The sequence below is a fragment of the Salarias fasciatus genome, chromosome 4, assembly GCF_902148845.1.
Source record: "Salarias fasciatus chromosome 4, fSalaFa1.1, whole genome shotgun sequence".
Lineage (NCBI taxonomy): Eukaryota > Metazoa > Chordata > Actinopteri > Blenniiformes > Blenniidae > Salarias > Salarias fasciatus.
The window spans coordinates 1,829,809-1,850,955 of NC_043748.1; the positions used below are offsets into that span (position 1 = coordinate 1,829,809).

Genomic DNA, 21,147 nt, shown 5'->3' on the forward strand with positions numbered 1-21,147 from the left:
GGAGCCTGCCGGGAGGCGGAGCGCTCCAGTCCAGGCGTGGGTGCTGCGGGGGAGCGGTGAAGATGACAGACACAACCTGGACTTTTCCAGCTTTCCTTCGGTTTGACTCCAAAGTAAATCATGTCCATCTGCTGGGCTCGCTGCTGGGGACCCCCCCGTCTGCCCCGCCTCCGGCTGCAGACGTGCGCCGGACCTTCAATGAGCCTGGCGGCGGAGGCGCTCCAGCAGCCGGCCAAAAACACCAACAACAACAAAATCACTCCTCTGCAGCGGCTTCGTCTGCACTCACATCCGAACGGAGCGCCATGTGAAGCAGCCTCACTTTTCAAGGCGAACACTGAAACACGCAGTTTAAGAAGCGCTTGACCTGGACCGGGAAAAACAACAGAACTCCACAGGAAGAGGTGCTGAACACCGAATCAACCGCCACCTCATCTGGCCTGATCTGCATGGAACACAGAAAATCTCAAGCAGTTTACATTTATTTTCTCATTTCTGAAGCATTTCCTTTTGTTTCGTCAAAGCCTGTGCAGTCAAAGTCAAGTTTAAGATGACAGGCTTCATCTCACATACCATCGAAGTGCGCTCTCCATTCCCCACCGCTTTATTCGATTTCAAATCTCTCGGTGTGGGAATGTCCTTGAAGTCATTTAACCAGTGAGACACTCAATCATTTCTGTGGTAATTATGGCTAAATTAAATAATGTGACGTCCCGCCCCTAAAAAAAGCTCTCAACCCACAGACCGAGCTCGGTACACGACAGGGGAGATGAAGATTTTACTACTTTATTGATTTCCAGAATGATGGATTCAGATATTTTGATCAATTTTCCTTCTTTCTGTCACAAACATTCATGATGAAAAAGAAAAAAATGAACAAAAACAAGGAAAGAGAACAAATAAGCAGTGTCATCAAAGGCAAAACACATCAGATAAAGGCACATTTGAATGTAGATGGAGTGATTTGTCACTTCTGTTCAGTTCAATAGTTTTTAAAAGACACCCAGGTCGTACGCCGTTTTCATCACGCCAGGCACTAAACACTGTTTGAACTGAGTTTTTCAGGATTTCAAGAACACTTCAGTCAATAGCTGATCCATAGTAATCTGTTGAAGAATGGAAGCCAGAGGACTTTTCTTTGAAAGTAGAAGTGAATGGAAAGTCTCTGCAGCTGATCGGAGCCTTGACTTCCCATCTCGCTGTATTATTCTTAATCTTCTAATTCATTTCCACGTCGATCTCCCGTCGTGACTGCGTCTTCAGTCGACGGTCTGTTGCTCAGTGTGTCTGAGACTCAGCTATCGGCCTCGATGTGCTGACGCTGTGAGCAGCAGCTTGGCTTCAACACCCGTCTCACCAACTTCTCACAAAATAAGCGTGGATAGGATGGACGTGTGCCGTCAGCTGGCTGAGTGATTCCAGTCCCTTCCCGTGCAAAAACACACTCTTCTCCTATATATTTGGATGGAAACCTACATGGAAGAGCAGCTGTTACTGAGCAGTCAGACTGGATCGGAAAGCAAATAAAGTGATTTACTGAAGCAATGGAAAACCACATTCTACTCAAACCTTTTGGCATTAGAACAGAACACAAGACGCTGCTAGTGGAGCTCGATTTGACACCGTTTACCCAGAGACACGATTGAGATAATACTTTAAATAGAAAATAACTGAATATCTTTGACGGTTCTCTTTGGACGATCCTAATCAGAATATGATTAAAATTATATTCGTCACTTTAGGAACATCCACAGTGGACAGACTTCCACCAAGCAGGCAAAGGACAAAAGCATTTTCACCTACGCTTGAATGGTCGCATCTTGAGGAGGATTTTACTTTATCCAGGTGAAAAGGAACCAAGGAGGTGAGAAAAATCTTTAAATATTAAATGTCTGGTTAGTGCAGAGATACATTTGCATACAGATCATCAATATTTGAGCAAAAAAGTAAAACTAAAATTCAGATCTTGGATTGCAAACAAATCTGATGACATTTTGAAAAATAAAACAATATAATATCATAACAATACTACTGTTGTGATATGGATTAAAGTGCAAAATAATAGCCCAAAATTGCAAAATAATGATTCTGGTTAAAAAAAAAAATGCAATTTCAGTCAGATACAAGGTCTTGTTTTGAGACTATAAACAGAAAACCCTTAAACTTTGGAGTTTTCGCAGTGAAGCTCATTATCGGGGTCTGTTGGAAGAAGAAAAGTCAGTTTGTGAGCTCAGAGTAGAAACGCACCAAAGGACAGTCTGACTCATATGTGGATAAATCTGAAGTGTCACATTTGCATGAGTCCCCAAAAGGCAGCAGATGCAATCGTCTCAGATGGAGGGCAGAGGGAAAAGTCAGTCAAGGTAGCCAAATATCACCGCCGCGCTCATCAAATAATGACGAGAGGAGACCACGCGTCTTCATCAACAGGGAATATCCTTGAGTCTGCCGGCGGAGACGCCGTGAAAGTTTGAATCACTTTTGGTGACATTTGCCGTCTTTGTTGGGTTTTTCTGCGTCGGAATACAGAAAAGAAAACAGCAGCACCCAGTAATGATGCATTTCTGAGAGGGAAACGAGGCGACGTCTGTCTTTCCGGCAGTCACCTGGCAACAGTCGTCTCATTACTCAAGCCACATTTTGAAAATGAGGCCTCGAGAGTTTCACCTGACTGTAAGAAGGGGAGCGGGCCCGTGTGCAAATGAACGGATAGAGAAGGGAGCGTGGAATCGGGCGAGCGGCGCCGGGCTCACCTGTGTCGCCCCACACCGGCAGGTACTCGTCCTGCTGGATGTCCAGCATGATCTCCAGGCCGTTCCCGGTGCCCCCCTTCATGGTGGTGCGGAGCGTCTTCCCCTCCTCTGCGGCGTTGAACATGTAGCACTTCCCGTACCTGGTGAACACCTGGGGGAGCAGGCGGAGACGGCAGTGAGCGAACACGGAGTGCACGTCAATAATGGCTTGATCAGCTGATGAAGGGAGTGCACATTACAAATGACGGTGATCCCAAAGTCAGAAAACTAATATTTTGCCATTTTCAAATGCATTTACATTTTGCAGTAGGTTCAAATGAACAGTAAATAGGATGTAGGTAATACTGCTTTTGTCCTCTAGGTGGCAGAAGTGAGACATTAACGAAAGAAGTATTCAAAATAGAGCTGCTCTTTTCTTTTTCTGTTTAGAATCAGTCATAAAGTGAAACAAATAGTCGCACTTTCCCACCAAATCTTTTCATGGCTGATGCACTGGGTGTGGAAATCCACCATGAAGACCTCAGCAGAGATTCCAGGACAGAAAACTGGATCGCAGCCAGAGAATCACGATCAGAAGTGTAAAAGCAGTGCATAACCCACCCCTCTCATTCAGAGTGACATTTATAAACCCTGTCGGGTGAGAAGCTTCAACAGATTTTCTGTTGATTTTAAAGTCAGCAGCTGCTTCTTCTGTTCTTGTGTTACATGCGGAAAGAGCAGTCAAGTGACTCACTACACCACCTTTTGGACTTAGCTGGTATTACAAGATTATTTGGGCTGCAGCAATTGGGCTCTAAAAAAAATGACTTGTGTCAACAAATCATAATCTCGTTCATTTGCATTTAGTTTTTCTATTTCGTCACAGACAAGCATGAAGAATAGATTAGAAAAGACCTTTAACTATCAAACAAAAACTAACTGGTGCACATTTAAAAGCTTTTCTTTTGTTGTTGTTGCAAAAGCTCAGCATCGAGTTAGTAAAAAAAGAAAAAAAAACAAGGCAAGCACATCTGTCCACATTTGTTACACAGAGAAAGTATCAGCAGTATTGCATGGAGTTATATTTCATGGAGAAACAGTGAAATCGAGCAGCACAAATTTGTAGCAAGAACTGCCAAAAAGTTGAAGCAATCTTGGAAAAAGGGGAAGAAGTAGTTACTCAGTGCACGATATTTGACAATTTAACGACCGTTAAATCAAAATATATTGTAGACGTCCCCGTCAAGAGAGGGCTGATTACTGCCAGTGCCACTTTCTGAATTACTCTACTTTTTTAAAAGAGTGCAAAAGTGTATTATTGACGCACGTATGCACCTGTGTAGGTATGCATGTATATGTTGCCGGGGTGAGAAACTGCAAATATATCATAATTCAAATGCAACCGGCAGGCAGGAGGCGACACTGGCTCAACAAATAATCAATAAATGAATAGTTGGTTTCACTTATGATGGGAGGAGAATTGTAATTTTAATCACATCTGCATGCAGGAATCAGGGTGATGATTAAATTATAATTAATGTGTCAGGAAATTCATTTTAAAATAAGAATATTTAATGAATAATTGCATGGATGATTCAGTAAATCCAACTCAGTGCTGTACAGGAAAAATCATGGAAAGAGTATCTACATAAATCTTCATGATGGAAGTCAGAAATGCAGAGATCAGAGTTGCGGCAGTGGGAAATGAAGACTGACGGACATCCGGTCCGTCACCGTGAAGAGCTCCGCCACCGGGGAGCCGATTACTTAATTCACTCTCATTTTGGGGGGGCTGTCACTTTATGCTTCTTTTTTATTGATCATGTCAGTGTTGGGGTTGTTTTGCTTGAGGCCTTATACACTTAGACACATACACACACACACACACACACACACACACACACACACACACAGAGCTCCAGGTGTGTGTCTCGGTGAAGGACGGGTTTGGAAATATCTGCAGGCCGCCACAGGGGCGCTTTCCCTTCATCCTCACATTGTCTCCTTCCCACCAACTGCAGACCAACAGGTCCACAACACGACGCACGTTTCTACGTGTTAGTGCTTAAAAAAACAGAGCGTGTGTGTGTAACCTCTCGACGTCACACTCCAAACAGGGGCGCTGCATGCCGACGACCGTGCCATCGCCAAGAGACGCCAAATAGCCTGGAGGCATTTCTGAATAATAGATAGGGTTTAAATTGCGGCATGCATCTTACTTGGAAAGTGTGTGTATGTGTGTGTGTGTGTGTGTGCGTGTGTGTGTGTGTGTGTGAGAGACATGAGCAAAACATGTAAATGCGCCTGCAGTCGTGGGATTTCCACACATGAATAGTAATCACCGGAGGCGGCGCACACTTCAGTGACTGATCATGAGAAAGTGAGCGACAGAGAGGGTTTAATGAATCCGTGCTAACAGCGCACGGCGGACCGCCGTCAGCCGAACGAGGAATCCAGCAGCAGCGCGGAACCCTCACCACACCCAATGACTTCCAGTAAAAACAGATGGGCCAAACATGTGGTCTCTGTCTCACTGCGTTCGCCGCCGTGGCTGCGTGCGAGAAATTATTTTGTTATAAAGAGACAAGTGATAGATCAGTGGTGGTGGTGGGGGTGTTGGTGGGGTGGGGGGGTTGGAGTTTGGTAAAGCCGATCACGCTCTCTCTGAGCTGCATCGTAACCTCTTCATCACGGACAGTCCTCGTTATAATCCCAAACAATTCAACAGCACCCAGAGGTGCGACGCGCCAAAATCATTAGAAAGTCAAAAAATCATCGAGCCCTCTCTAAAACACTTAGCAGAAAAAAAAAGAAAAAGGGGGGCATTATAACCTCACATGAAGGTCTCGGTTATTGTGCGGGTGTTTTATTAGAGCGTACCACTTAGAGCCGGGTCCACTTAATAAACGGCCATCTGAGCGCATCCCCTGCTATTTTATGTAAATGAGAGGACATGCATTTTAATGAGAGGTGCGAATGAATGCAGGAAGCGTTTGTACGCAGACACACTCCTTCCTCTGCTGAGGAACACAAACTGAACTCAAAGCAGAGCGAACAGCTCCCTCCGAACACGCAACTGCGGCCACACGCAGCCGCACCGGAGCTTTCCCCGCGCACGCCGCAGCGTCGCCTCCAGGGTTTCTCACATCGCTGTAGCGCTTGCTAGCCGTCATCTACACTTAGCTAACTACTTTTCACACAACGTGGGTGGAATCGAGATTAAGAGATTCCTGTTCTCGATATCAGCGGCGGTGCAGAGACATGTCATCATGTGTAATTATCCAGACGAGTTTCTGACAGTTTATGAAAGTACCGATCCGATCAATGGGAATATCAATAACCTGGAGAGACGCATTCGAAGCAGCACAGAGCTCAGGGGGAGGCGTGAAGACAGCGAGGGCTGCGATCACTCCAGTCCGATCCATCATGGGGAACATTAAGAAAATATATTTGCACTATCCTTGATACCAACTGCTGCAGACCCTGATCGGATCGGAGTTGCAGGTATGAGGACGATCTGATGCTCGCTTTTGGTTCTAATGTTATGGCTGGTTTAAGCCAACGCTTCCTCTAATTTTCAGCAACATAAAGTCACAACTTTGAAACTCTGACACGTTATTTTTTTTTTTTTTTTTTTTTTGTTCTCTGAAAGTGTTGCTATCAAGCTGAACAATACCACAGAGCATGAAATAACTTGATGCTAGCTTCATTTCAGCTGAGGTCTGCTGGGGCTAATTAAATGCAAATTCAGCGGATGTGGTGCTGTAACAAGTACAACAGATATGGCTAACTCTGCAACTCTGCAGCCATTCCAAATTCACCAACGGCGCGGAAAAACGGAGAAGGCTTCTCCGTTTGGAAGTCGTGCCTCGTATGATTTCACCCCCGACACTGGGGTTTTGAATCCTGCTTATTTATGTTGATGGGGGAGAAGAATCTTGATTGTGATAATTATAAACAATGTGTGTGCTAATTAAAATTAAGAGGCACTTCAGTTGGAGACTTGAACAATTTAATCCGCTTGACTTAAAGAAAAAAAAAAATCTGTGTGTTTCTTTGTATTTTTTGTTTCGGAGCTGTGTTCTCGGTCCGTCAAGGCCGCTGCTGGACGAGCCGATGTCAAACGTCTGTGTCTTCTGCACAAAATGTTCTCAGCTGATCGCTCCAGATTGAGGCAGACGCAAACACTTTCAGGCTTTCAGGTTTGAGTTGATGAAAAAAAAGGCAGACAACAAGCATGTTCGATTCTTGAATGAAACTAAAAAAAAGACTGAACGGACGACAAAGTGCAAAAAGCTTCTTCTTTTCTGTTTTTTTCTTCTTCTTTGCACTGCAGCAGCGTTTTTTTTTTTTCTTTCATTTCATGCTCCTCCTCCGTCATTGAAAGCCTCATGGATGGTTTGCAGACGTGATTGATGGAGAAGCTAATGCCACACTGCCTTGGAGGTGGCGCGGATCAGAAGAATATGAAGTACCACATTAGAGGTTCATTCACCTCTACAAAACAGAGGCGCTCCTGACAGACCGCTATCTGCGGAAGAATAAATGACACGCCGAAAAGTTGCCGGTGCACGGTGGAGAGGACATTGGATAAATATTCATCGCTCCTCATTTTGCAGGTACAAGACACGGCGGGATTGTTCTGCTCGGGGTGAAATCTGATTCCTGGGGCCAGAGACAGGAGACGTTGGTCCGATCTGAACGTAATCTCACATCAGCTGGGTTTTTTCGTTCATTGACCATTTGATGCAGCTTCACTTTGATTCTCCAGTGTTTCCTAGTGATACCTCAGGTGAACTTGATCCATGCAGCTGTTCGAATCCTCCACAGATTGAAGCATTTCACTGAAACTACGCGGTCGGACACTGCTCCATTAAATGCAGTTACCCAGCAGCCAGCCCACGTGCGAGGAAAGCAAGATCAGACTGGACATTTTCTAAAGTGATCAGTCCCTAAACACGGACTGTCAATGTGTCAGTCGGGGAGGGGGCACAGTGCTCGCCCTCCGCTCACTCCTGATGCTGTTTGACAGACAGGTCCGGGGTCGGTTCAACATCCCATTAGACCCCCAGCAGACAGGAAGAGCCGTCTCCAGCCGCCGCGTGACAAAGACACGAACACAGCCCTGACAGTGAGCTTGTGTTATTTTACAAATCCTGCCTGCCGACCCTGCCGTTGTCTGCCCTTCCTCCCTGATCCCCTCCCCCCCCCTCGAGATGCCACCTCTGGTCGAGCTGTCAGCTGGGGGAAGGTAATGACTTCTCAAACCCGTCTGGAATGGTAAAAAGAGCAAGAAGAAGCACGGCTCCCTTCCAGTCCTGTGGCTATGAACTTCTTATCTGAAAGCAATTTGCCGCGATGTTTGAAAATCACTGTTGTCTCAGTCGTCATGCGCTGGTTAAGCCAGTCAACCGCGTACATTCGACCGAACGTCCATGTAAACGCTTCGAAGATTGACTAAAGCTGCATAAATCGTGATTTCAGGTAACCATCTGCTCAAACGTCTGCATTTAACGGCTAAAGCTGCTGCTCAAAGTTTGTCAGCATCCAGTTTTCAGAAGGAAATAGATTAGATATCTATAATCAGCAAACGTGATTAAATCAAACTGATCCCGGCTCCTTCTTCCATCTTTTTTCCAATGCTGCTAAATTTCCAACACTTTTAATTGAATCAGAGCGCTGGATGAAATGTCAAAGAAGTCAAACTCCGCCGCTTGCCAATATCGCATTAGTCCAGGCCCGTTCAGGCCAGGGGCCCGAGAGCCGACCTGCGGGCGAGAGAGAGCGCGTCTTGGCTGCCAATTAAATCGCCTTTTGACCGGCGAAACGCGTCTGATTAGCATTCGCAGCTGCGAGTGCGAATGTCTGGAGGAGCCCGGGCCGCCAAATGTGGCGTGACCCCGCTTGTTTGCGGCGCCGAGCCTCCCACGGAGCGGGAGTCAGAGATGCGCGGTCATTAGTGTAAATTCCTGCCATGATGAAAGGTTAGTTGTTAGTACCGGCTGCCCGCAAATTAGACTCCTAAACATGCTCCTGGGGGATGCGGGACTGTTCAAAGAAATGCGTGCATTCATGAGGAGAGGAGCCTTCACTCGGGAAGCGCCACGGCCTTTTTTTTTTTTTTTTGTGTGTAAAGTCCCAGTTTTGACTGAGGCAGGTCGTATTTTCTGTCATCCCTTCGCATATCTCGACTATTCTCCATCTATGCCGCTTTCTTCTATAAAGTCCTTTTTTTTTATATCATTGCTTTTCGAATGACTTGCTAATGTGATGCCAAAGAAAAGAAAAGAAAAAAAAAAAAGCCAAAAGATTCTTCTCTAAAAAAGAGAAGTTGCTATTTTGCTCCATCCCCACCGGCCCCTTCATTTATCTCTCTCTGCCCATGTGGCATCCAAATCATCGAATACCCTGAAGTGCACTGCTATGCCTGTAAATCCGTCTCTCTGCGTTCCTGACGCAGCAAAGCAGCGTCCACCCGGAGAGAGAGCTCGGCCATATCTGCCGCGCCAGTCCCCCCCCCCCCCCCCCCCCCCCCCCCCCCATCCCCCATTCCCAACGTCGTTTTCATTATCTGAGCCGACTCGGTGGCGTGCAGCGGGACGAAAATCGATAAACGGAAAGGAGCGGGACGACGAGCGCCTCGCGTTTCGTGATATTACGCTCCGTTTCGGATCGGCCCGCTCATCGGATATTCGTGCTGACATTGCTGTCGTGGCGCGAACGCTGGGAAAAACGCCGGCGGCGGTGTTCGCCGTTTCCCGTCGCAGGACGGCGGGTAGCGGGACACGTGTCCCTCGCCCGTCCCGCCCGCGTCGCTGTCAGCAGGGAAATAAAGCTGAAAAGCACCGAGGAGTAAATTGAAATGTTAAGTCTCGGAGTCAGCCAGCCGGTTTTATCAGTACTTGCGAAGCGCCTCCAACTTTCAAGGTTACGGCGCTTCTGCACCAGCTGTCTGTTGTGATCTGCCGTTATTGTTTGACGAATCAATATCCATTATGGGGGAACTTAGCGGGCGTTTCATGATAAAAAAAACCCCAACAGGAACGGAGCTCAAGGGCTGGGAGATCGAGGGGAAGAGGAGGGCGGGGGGGAGGGGGTCTTTATCCCGGAGGCTCGATGTGAGGAGTAGAAAGACGCCAAGTTTTTGAAAAAGGTCTTTGAGTTGCAAGGTGTGCACTTTCTCCGCCGTGTGGCAGCAGTAAAAGCGGTTGTACTGCTGTGGGGGATAAATAATGCAGAGGGCTGCTGCGTTAGCGACACGCTTGGCACAGAGTAGCAGATAGGAGGAGTTTACACACACACACACACACACACACACACGAAAGAGTTGCCTCCCTCATCATTATGGCTTCATTCCCTCCACGACACAGTGCGCATGGCGAGGTGGCAGCCTCCACGTCCCTCACATATCTCCTGTCACATTAAGCAAATTCTGTCATTTACATGACATGTTCCAGGTTTTATGGAACATATTTATCACGGCGCCCTAATGTAATCCTCACACGCCAGTCCATAATGTTTTATTTTACAAGACAGGCCAGAAGTGAGGCGAGCGCCGCGACAGGGGCGCAAAGGATGGCCGTCACCGCTGGCAGGGAAATATTTATGCTTTCAGGGAGCAGGAGGCAGAGCGCTGTGGATACAAACTACAAATGGGGGCTAGGGAGATAAAAATGAATGGGTGGAGGAACAAAGAAAGGAGGAAACTAATCAGGAAACTAAAGACAAACAGCCGGCGCGCGAGCTGGAGTGAAATAAATCCCCGTGGCTTAACATTAGTCGGGCCTGTTGTCCTCGGTGCAGGTTATGTGCTTGAGAATTTTTCATTTTAATCGAATTTGCACCAAGTGGGACAGAGGTGGGAGGCTGGGGTCACAAGAAAAACAAAAGAAAAGAAAACAAAACAAAACAAAACAAAACAGGGGGGAATCTGAGGTTGAGCTGCATCCCGGCTCTTGTTGGTGAACCGCTGATGCTCCGAATCGTTAAACTCTGCAGCGGCTTCCCCGACGGGAGCAGCCCGAGCAGAATCTACGGCGCTGGAGGGTCACCTTTCCTTATGCTCCGAGTCAAATCCGACGTAAAGCCGCAGACCGCCGGGGCGCCGCTGTTAAAGACAGGAGCGTGCAGAGGGAGCGGTGCGGATCAGGACCTGACAGGAGGGCTGCAGTGTAATCCATCATCATCTACGGAGGCTCCCGGCCCGCCAGCACGCAAAAGGCCGCGCTATCAGCTCCAACGGCGCCTCGAAGGAAGAGTTCAATATTTAGGGAAATGCCGTCTGTCATTTGGCTCTCAGCTCCGGCGGGAGCCGTGATTGATATCGGTCCGGTGTCAGGATGTGGTTAGTGGACCTTAATGCAGTCACCAGAGTCTGAGATGAAAACGCTCCGGAGAGCCTCTGAGGGAACAAACCGGCGTCTTCTAGCCTGTAAAAACACCGTTCTGCATCGAACTCGGTGGTCAGCATAACCAAACATTTAGTTGGAGCCGACTGATTTCTCTTTGTGGGGCTGTCTGTCATGTTGATGGATGAAATATAAGAGAGGGAGCTTTTTTTTTTTTTCTTTCCCCACGGCTGCACACAAAGTCACCTACATCAGGAAGGCATTAACATCTATCAGGAAAAGGTCATGATTAAAAAAGGAAACTAATTAATATGAATCTGTCCCTGAACAAAAAAAAAAAAAACTGATTGTGGCCAAATTAAAACATGAAAGACTTCATAACAAATGCTGATAATTATTTTGTTTTTAATTATAACAATTCTCAAATGTATTCAGTTTTTCCACAAATCGCCACAACGCTTCAATTTTGAGTGATTTGATCTCCTTAATAAGAGTTTTGAATGTCACGGTTCCTCAAGGAAAAGTCAAAGAAAGTCGACAAACATGGAGAATCAACGTCGGTAAGGAGGAGTGGCGGTGGGAGAGAAAGGGAGGAAATGTTTTATCAGCGTGAAGACGACAGAGATCATGATTCGGCTTGTATCGGTGATTTGAGCCAGAAACTGAATTATTTTTCACCGTCACTTTAAATCCCAGAGGTTAAAAAGAAGCGGCCGGCAGTCATTTATTAATGAGTACAAGATATCCAACTGAATTTTTACAAGCAAACTTCCAGAAGGTTGAGTGTGGAGTTCAGCGCAGACAGTGACCCGCTACTGTCTAATGAATGTAACTCGTAAAAGAAACCATGAATTTTATAAAGGCAGTAATGAAAAAGGTGCAGTGTGGACTGGTTATATAATGGAACATAAATACAACCACCGGCACCAGTAGCTCCTGTGGATAAAATACAGTGAGAAGGAGGAGAGGAAGGACACACAATGAAAGATTGATGTGTTTTAGACTTTCCAGCAGTTTAGCTGGATAAAGCTGGAGAGAGACGGTGCACGGATGCTTGGAGGAGTTCAGTTATCAGGTCGAAAAGTCGTTGCTACGGACCTTAATTCAACACAACTTAATTCAGTTTCTGCACAGATTTGAAAAAGGGAAAAATAACAGACAAACCTTTAAGTATGTTTCATTTCAGCGTGATGATTTTATACATCTTTTCATCCTTTGTAAGGAAGCCAGGAAGTATATATTTTGAAGCATTAAATCATTTTTTATAGCTAAAAGTCAACTCTAGCTTTGAAAAATCCGCTTGGTCGAGAGAAGAAAGCAGCTTGTGACGCACTAAAGCCTCCCAGGCAGTAAGTCTCTCCGGAAAACAGCAAAGGTGAATTAAAATGTATTAATCCTGGAACCCCGCGCCCCACCTCCACATTTCTCTCCACATTACGCCGTTTATTCCTCAAGGTTCTCAGGTTCACGCTGAGCCTCAGAAAGACATCACATTTACAGAGGAGCTTCTCTGGACTGAACATCGTGTTCCCCTTGAATAATAATCAACGGCATTGCTCTTCCTTACTTGAACTGGAAAAAAAAAAAAAAAAGGAATTAAAATGGAAGTGTCACGTTCCGGTTGGCGCTCCATCTCCCCTGACGTGGCGGTCCGGTACATGTGCAGATATAGCTACGGACTACTGGCTGTCACCTCACACTCATCAATCACGTCACACACACATCCAGTCGTTCCTACAAATAAGCGGCCCGTCGCTGATGGCCGGTGGCGCTCCGTCTCAGCCGGCGCTGCAGGTTCTGACGTACGGCTGAGTGATGGGGCAGAGGTGGGAACCTCTGGCAGGTCCCCATCACCGGCCGGCCTGGCCGAGCGAAGAGTCGCTCCGTCCTCACAGCGCCACGGGGAACCGATGCCAGCTGCTCCAGGGCTGAAACATGACGAGCTTCAGTTTGAGGAATTTTCCAGAGGAAGGTTTAAGACAGTTCGGTTCTCTTATTGAACGCCTCTCCCTGCTCCGTCTCCAGCTTAAAGCTATTGATATATAAGACCTGGCAGCTTCCTCAGACCCTGAGGTGATCAATACCAGCAGCAAAGCCTCATTATCCCTTAATATCCAGTGAGGCTCGCAGCTGAGGTCCCCGACGGCCAGTAAAGAGGTCTGAAACAAAACGGCCATTAAGGCGCTCGATGCGGCAACACCGGCAGATGTAGTCACATGCGCTCTGGAAGCGGCTTTATGGATGCATGTGCTCAAACCGGCCATGAATTCCCGGGGGCAGCTCTCATATCCGACGAGTCTTGAACACAGCTCAAGAGCCAGCTGCTCCGGCCGTTCACAGCGAGGAACGATATCATTAGCGCGGGACGCCGGGTTTCTATCGCGACGGCTCCTAAAACACACGCCGTCGTCTCGCGAGCTCCACATGGATGGATTGATTCATCCACCGACGCTGCTAGCGGTGCCCTTAATGACCCGATTCATAACGGGAGGTCAACGTCTGATTGACACCGTGCAGATCGAGGTCACACAGTATTGGAAACATTTTAAAACAAGTGTCTGTTTTTGTCAGTACAACCCGAACCCTTTGTTTGGACCAATTAAGGAACACCAGATTATTAAAGCTAAAAGGCTAAAATTCACCGCCTCTTCCTCCCTCCTGCCGATCTACCGCTTCTTCTGGCGAGAGTCTCCGATGTTTTTGTAGCAATCTCAAGTAAAGCAAATAAATAAAAGCTGAAACAGAGAATAACCCTGCTCAGCCTGAACCGTCTTGTCTGGGTGAAGGCTGGTGGTAAACATCGGCTCCGTTGACGTCCCTGCTGGAGGCTGCAGTTCATCCTCGGATGTTCAGTTTGAACTCCGTTCTTTCACCGGGCTGCACTCTGCGAGCAGCCAGCCAGACGCACGCGTCCCTGTGTGAATGTCTGCCGCTGCGAATGACCCCGTTTTGTTAGTTCGCATCTATATTGGAAGGCGAGAGCTTCGCATGTGGAGGCAGCGGTGCATAAGACGCCTTGCAGGAGGAAAGCCGTGCACGTTGGTGAACGTGACGAGCAGAGGAGGCCAGGTGAAGCCACCTGGCCTGAAGTGTGCGCTGCTCGCATCTCAGAGCACATTCCTAACCGTGGTCAAGATTCATGGCCTGTTTGCAACTTCTGGCCATTTTTTTTTTATGGACAACTGACTGCGCCTCCATCCATAACTCTAAAATTGCAGTTTTACAGCTCGGACTCGTTTCTCATAATAAATATGCTTGAGCTGCAATTTCATGTTTTGCACATTGCATGATTGGTTGTTTGGAAAAAAAAAAAAGTAGAGAGGAGGGTTTAGACATTTCCTGCATGAGTTCAGGTGGAAATCTGGAATTACTCAAGGAAGAAGAAGAAAAATAAAGCTTTTCCTCCTATTTCTCCTTCTTCAGGGTGAAACAGAGATAAAGCAAATGCAGGCACTGTACAGCTGCATCAAGGTCTCGCTTTAAATCTTTTCTCAGAATAAAACGTCTTGATACAGAGGCGAGAGGGTGTTTTCTTTAGAGGAGCTTCAAAAAAAAGCACATGAAAGGTAAATGTATCAGCCTGCTCCTTTTGTAAAGAAAAGTGACACGCTCCTTTTGTAAAGAAAAGTGACACACACCTTTTTTGATCGGGCGATTTTGGCTTTGTTTTCAAGAAAATGAAGAAGAATGACCCCGGGACAGCAGCGCAGCGTAATATCACGGCCTGGGAGTCGCTTGCAGACATGTCTGGGCAACATTTCATACGTGGAGCCAATAGTCCATGAAATAACAGACGGAATTGAACAAACACTGAAAAAAACAATGATTCTGGAGCCTCAGTTCTGAAGATTATACCGTGTTAAGATGAGATCAAGAAAGAAATTGTACATTTGGGTTGTTTAATGTCAGTCGATGCGTCTGTTGCTTTCCTCACCTTATTGTTTCAGCCATTTTAAATTAGCGGTGTGTCAGGAACGGGAAGGTTCTCACGCACACCTGCTGCTTCATAAACCTATAATTACACCAACAAATCAACTGCATGTCAAGTTCCACCCCGTGCACGTTCCTACCCATGCGTTTCCATGCAGCTCCTTCATCAGCGTGAGCATTAACATGAAGCTGTCTGTAAGTAAGAGGGATGCTGGCAGTGTGGGCGGAAAAGCTGTGTTTTCACATGACAGCTAAGATGATTACAATCCAGCAAAACCACGCGAAGACCAAATCTGTTATGGTGTCAATAATAACGCCGGTGGATCAGCAGTTATTCTTGTTCAAGGTCTGTGACATGAAGGCTGCGAGGCACAATTTTCCTTTTCGTGAGAGAGAATGTAATTTTTGCTACACCTAATTAAATTAACCTCATTTTCCGTTCGCCGGGTGTGTTTATTGGACTGCAGAGCCTATCGAAACATTGAGCTTTTGTAAGATATACAGAATGCAAACAGCAGGGTTTCTGTGCCACGGCGGCACAGCCTGACTCCCAACAACAAGCTGCTTGAAACAGGCTCATCTCATATACAGCAGACCCACACATTTTTACTCCATGGGAACAGGAAGTCTTGCTTGGTTTGTGGAGAGCTGGTTACCATGCTTAGATATTCTGATTTAAATCACCAGTACCAGACAAGTTCAGGAAGATATAAAACCAGAGAAGTCCAGAGGATTTTTGCTAGCAGCTGTCTTTATTTTCCACATGGTCCATTGGGATAATTTATTAACCTCAAACCCATTGAAGCCCATCATTGCTTCGTTGTTCACTGATCACAGAAGCTGAAACCTCCACGGTCCTCCACCCACAACATGCACACCTGTCCAAGCTTCTTTCACTGTGGCAGACGAGCTGGCTTGACATTTTCTGAAACTGGAAATGCGATGATTATAAAGCTCCTACAGTAACTCGAGAGAGTGCAACACCGCCTTTGAGAAAAACAACAAAACACTGAGCAGCGAGCAGCGCAGGAGGTCAGACTGTGGTCAGATTGTTGGTGCTGACAGAAATACTACAGTCGCTCCGATAACCGGTCTTTTCAGCGGTGGGGAGGACATCGAACCTGGAGGTGAACAATCTGTCCGACACTGCAGAGGCATGCAGACTTGCCAAAACCTGCACAGTTGATCAGTAAAAAGAAAATGCAGCCTTCTTTTTTTTTTTTTTTTTTTTTTTTTTTTTGCTGAGGGAAGCAGATGGTGGGCTCAATAAATCTGGGACCCAGCATGCATTGTGTCCACAGTTCTGGCTGCTGGTGGGGGTAACGGCCCCGCTGAGAAATCACGTCTTAGCATATTTGGGGTTCCTTCACACGCGTCCCCGTCATGCCCACACTTCACCCAATCTTCTGACGGCTGCCTGCGGGTCGGTAATGTGGCGTGCCACCAATCTAAATTTCCCCCAAATTGGTTTCACGAACAGAAAATTGAGTTCTCTGCCTCCTCCGGTGTTTGGACCGGAATCAAACCGGGCGCTCGGGATAAAAGAAAGCTGGAGATTCGCAGCAGGCGCGTGGGTCAGGCTTCCCCACGTGTCCTGGAATCACAAAGAACCGGAGCAGCGTTTAAAGCAAAAAGGGAAACAGGTTCCCGGCTTTCCAGCGAGGAGCTGAAACTGGAAGGTAAGCTCGGGATAATCAGACGGCCTCGGCTGCCTTCGCTGTCACAGAGCACTGTTTGATATTCATACGGAAGATCAAAAGAGAAGCACGCTCCCCGTGAGGTTGGAGCTCCTAATAATCCCGGCATTCACCAAAAAAAAAAGAAAAAAAGAGGGGTGCACTCTCCAAACCCCGGCAGCTGGAGCATCTCATCTGCATGGCGGCGGAATGAAATAACAATATGGAAGAGGGCTCCTCTCTCTGCTGTACAGATAATATAACAGAGGCAGAGAGATGACAAGTGACACCGGCAGCCAGAGTGTAATTGGGGAGTCATCATGCAGGAATGAGACGAGCTGATCTTGCATTACCGGCGTGTCAAAGCCGCCGGATGTCTCCCTCCATTACGATCCATCAGACGGGGGATCTCGCCGTGGAAGCTCTGGCTTCCCATCAATTCATGGAAGCAGCTGAGAGGTGGGTGTGTGTGTGTGTGTGTGTGCTTAATGTCTATATTGTCTCATTCGGCTGCATGAAATTGGATAAAGTAATGGGAAATAGGTGAAGAGAATGGCTGGGAAACACTGGGAAAAATAGATATGCAAAAAAAAGACATTTCCCTCGGTTTGTCACACTTGAGGACATGAGGAGTAGGAGGACGGACACAGCGGTGTGTAACGGGATTAAAACACAGCTCGGAATGAAATGCTTATGTAGTGTGTGTGTGCAGTGTGTACACATTGAGAAATAAGCACAGTGTATTGCAAGAAAAAAAACTGCCTTGCAAAAAATAATCATCCAATCAGCAGATTAACACACATCTTGTTCAATATCATGTCATCAGTCTCAAGGCTCAAGTGCATTAAATTGAAAAATGTTGATCAAAAGTGTCGTAAATTCACAACTGAACAACTATTTAGCTGTTTAATGTGAAGCTGTGGTCAGTTTGAGACAGTTACCTCAGAAGGAACAACAGGAAGCTACTAAATGCAGCGAGTATGAACATTTAAAAGCTGCAGATACTCTACTGATCCGAGGTTCAATCCCTAGAAATCTCAAGGTTTTCTGTCTTTTTTAATGAAGAAACCACTGATTCTGATGGGAAAGTCTGCATGCATGTTCTCATTTGTCCACACAGGAGAAACTCCAGCGCGAATTAGCAAGTCAGCCGCATGAACGGATGAAGCAAGAAACGACATATGACTCAGGCCTGTTGGCACGATTCAACTACAGCAAAGAGAAAATGTTTGCGGGGATTTCCAGGTTAATGTGCCGTCTGGGACCCTGAACTGAAATCAGTTTGACACACATTTCAATACACTCTCATGAAGTGACTTGTGATATCTCAGTCAAGCAGCATTAGCAGAAGTTATCCATATTGGATTAAATGTTATTTTCTCAAGGGATCAAAACATGCTTTCTCCCTTCTGTCCTTTCTAAAAGACCTAACAAGCGTAACAAGGTGACTCCATGATGTTGACCTTAAGTTGTGCTCCTGGTGGATTGTATTGACGTGAAACTTGGAGGTAAGTAATTACCACGTAATTGCAGGAAATAAGCCACGTTCTTCGGTGTGTTTTGACTTGCTGTCAGTCATCGGTAACCCGGTCCCATTAAACAGCTGCTCACTTCCACCTGACGCCTATTTATTCATGCAGCGGCTTTTCCATTTGCGTCGTGACTTTCGAATCCACGTCGCCGCCGCGTCGTGCTGACCCATCCGGTCCCCCCGCGCACTCGCCTGGGCGGCCGTAACACCTGCATCGTCGGTGCCTCGCTCATCAGACGGTGATTTAGAGAGGTGGAACCAAGCTGGACTCCAACCTGCCACCGAAGTCATTTTGAGCAAGCGAGACAATTAACCACAACAAATTGGAGCGCCTACATCTGGCCCAATCTGCTCACGCCTCTATGAAGAACTCTGCTTCGCTTCTCCCGGCCGTGATTTATTGGACTCCGCTGCAACAATAATGGCTGCAAAATTACAGCGGGAACAGCCTCACTTTGGCTGCGCGGCGCTGCTGGCGTGTGATTTGATCTGTGGAGCCGCTGGTTACACTGATCTGTCCTGTAGTTACACCGCGAACACGTCGATGCATCCAAACGGCTCCCCTGACATTATCCGTGATGGACAGAAAGGACAACCTCTCCCGCGCGCTCGCGCTTTATCCAATAAAGGAATGAGGAAATAAATAAATTAAAAAATCCCCGCGAATGTCAGCAACAGGGCAAAGTACTCCCTCGGCTTCCACCTTCAACGGAGAAGAAACTGACAAATGTCAGGCCTTCAATCAGGAGCCGCTGGCCTTTCGGAGGCCGAGGGAGCGAGACGCACCTGCTTCGCCCTCCGGAAAAAAACCAGGAGGAGGAAGAGAAAAGGGAGAGAGTCACGGCGAACACGGCGGCGGCGCCGCCTTCAGTCCGTCAGCCTCTCTAAATGAAGCAGTCATCACGCAGCATTACCTCTTTTACATCAAGGACAAAGTCGGAGTTTGAATGAAATGCCTCTGATCTGAACCGTCTCCACACACACACACACACCAGAAAACACACACTCAGATATCGATCCCGTCTTTTTTTTTTTCTGACGGCAGGACTGGACTGGGCGGATGAGTTCACACGCAAAGTCACGAGGCTCCTCCCCAGAAGGCGAGCGAGGGCTCGGAGGTGGAGAGGTCCATCTGCTCCCACACTCATCCATCTGCTCGGTGGATGCGGCCCCTCCATCCCCCCCCCCACCCAGACCGCGGGGTGACTGGGGGTTCACGGCCTAAACTGTAACTGAACTCCGACTGACTGAGGCGCGCCGGCGACAGATTGAGAGGCAGGAGACGGAGCTGCCGCTAAGCCTTCGCCCTCCGGAAAACGTTTCCCGGCCATCAGGCTCTGACAGGCCGGGCTTTAGGCGTCATGGTGGTCGTGTTGATTTCAGTAAGACGGTTGATTTTTTATTTTTTTTTCTCTCTTTTGTTTTGCTTTGAAAGAAGAGAATAAGGACTGCGCTGATATTCTGCCTTCATTAGTTCTATTTGCAGCTTCCCCGGGAGACAAATTGAAAAGTACATTTTAAAAAGAAACACCGGCGCCGCGAAACAGGAAGTCTCTTTAATCCAAAGACGACTTATTTTCAGTTTGAAGGTGTAACAAACTAAAACAAACTCATGAAATTCCAACAAAGTGAGTTTGGCGTTCATGTCTCACAGTTGTCGCGACCAGACTAACACCAATCAGCCCTCTCCTGATTGGCTCATTAACACCGCGGCGGAGTCTGCGTACGCACTGGAGCCTCCCTGTAACGCCAACACACTGCTATCCAATTATGATTACAAAATTAACGGCACAGTTGCAATTAGAGTGTGTCGAGGTGTCAAAGCAACAGCAGAGCGACTGCAGCAGATCTAAATATCTTAATTTAAAAACCTCCGTAAGTCCTGGTTACTGGACCAAACCTGAAATACTGAATTCCCTCTGCTGGTAACTTTGCATTTTGGCTGCAAATATTAAGAAAGCTGTGATTGAAATTCTAAGTTTTCTTTGCTATTATATAGCATAGATTTTTTTTTTTTTAGGCTAATGAAGGGAAACTGGGCTGCTGTTGACCATAAATGCTGCACAAGAGAGCAAGTGAGACAGAACATTCACGTTTGGTGTAGTAATATTTGAAGTTGGGACGCGACAAAGTCCCAGATCGAACTGCAAAGTGCTGACATGATAGTTGTGAAGCAGAACAACGGAAATGTATCTTTAGCATGAAAGAAGAGCGGAGTCTTATCAACTTTGGGTTCTACAGAAAAGGCATTAAGCCACATAATAAATCCTATTTCGCGGTCTTTTTGAGAGCGCAGGTGAGTCATCTGTTGCCTCGCTATCTGCAGCAGCAGCAGCAGCAGCGTTTCCAGTCAGCCTCACGAACGGCGGCGTCGCTGCGCTCACTCCTCCACAGAGCCCTCAGACTTCAGATATGGATTGGAAGCGTCTTGGCTCTGCGTTTGTCATCAGTACGGGGGCAACGCTCAACGTTTCTGCCCTCAGCCGGGCCTTTATCATCATCAGCAGGTGCGCCGCTGGGTTTTCCCCTCCCTCACTAACATTCATTATCCTCCTGGAGCGCTCCAGCCAGGGCCTAGAAAAAAATGGCCGCCTGCGGCATTCAACAGGATGCATTCCTTACAGGAGGGAATAATAGCAATAAAATAAATAAATAACCCGGCAGCTCCTGACTGATACTGACATGTATATTGTTGCCGCGGCGATGTGGGCAGAGCCATTCTTCAGGGTGATGAATAATGATCTTCATTGAAAAGGAGGATGATTAATGAGCTCCTACCTGCTGACAAAAAAAGAAAGTCCGCCGCCGCACAAAACAGCGCCTGCTTACACCGGAGATAAAATTTAAGAGGTACAAGCAGCGAGGTGGGGCGGCTGGCTGTTTACGACGCGCCGTCTGAGTGTGTGTGTGTGTGTGTGTGTGGGGATGCA

The 21,147-nt window shown here is 47.1% G+C and overlaps 1 protein-coding gene across 3 annotated transcripts in view; it reads right to left on the reverse strand.

Annotated features, from left to right (window-relative positions):
* asic2 (acid-sensing (proton-gated) ion channel 2) overlaps positions 1-21,147 on the reverse strand; it is a 361,085-nt gene that overhangs the window by 30,363 nt on the left and 309,575 nt on the right. For all 3 annotated transcript variants that reach the window (XM_030090324.1, XM_030090323.1, XM_030090322.1), the window contains one exon: positions 2,754-2,904. In XM_030090324.1, coding sequence (XP_029946184.1) covers positions 2,754-2,904 — 151 coding nt within the window. The remainder of the gene's footprint in view (positions 1-2,753; positions 2,905-21,147) is intronic.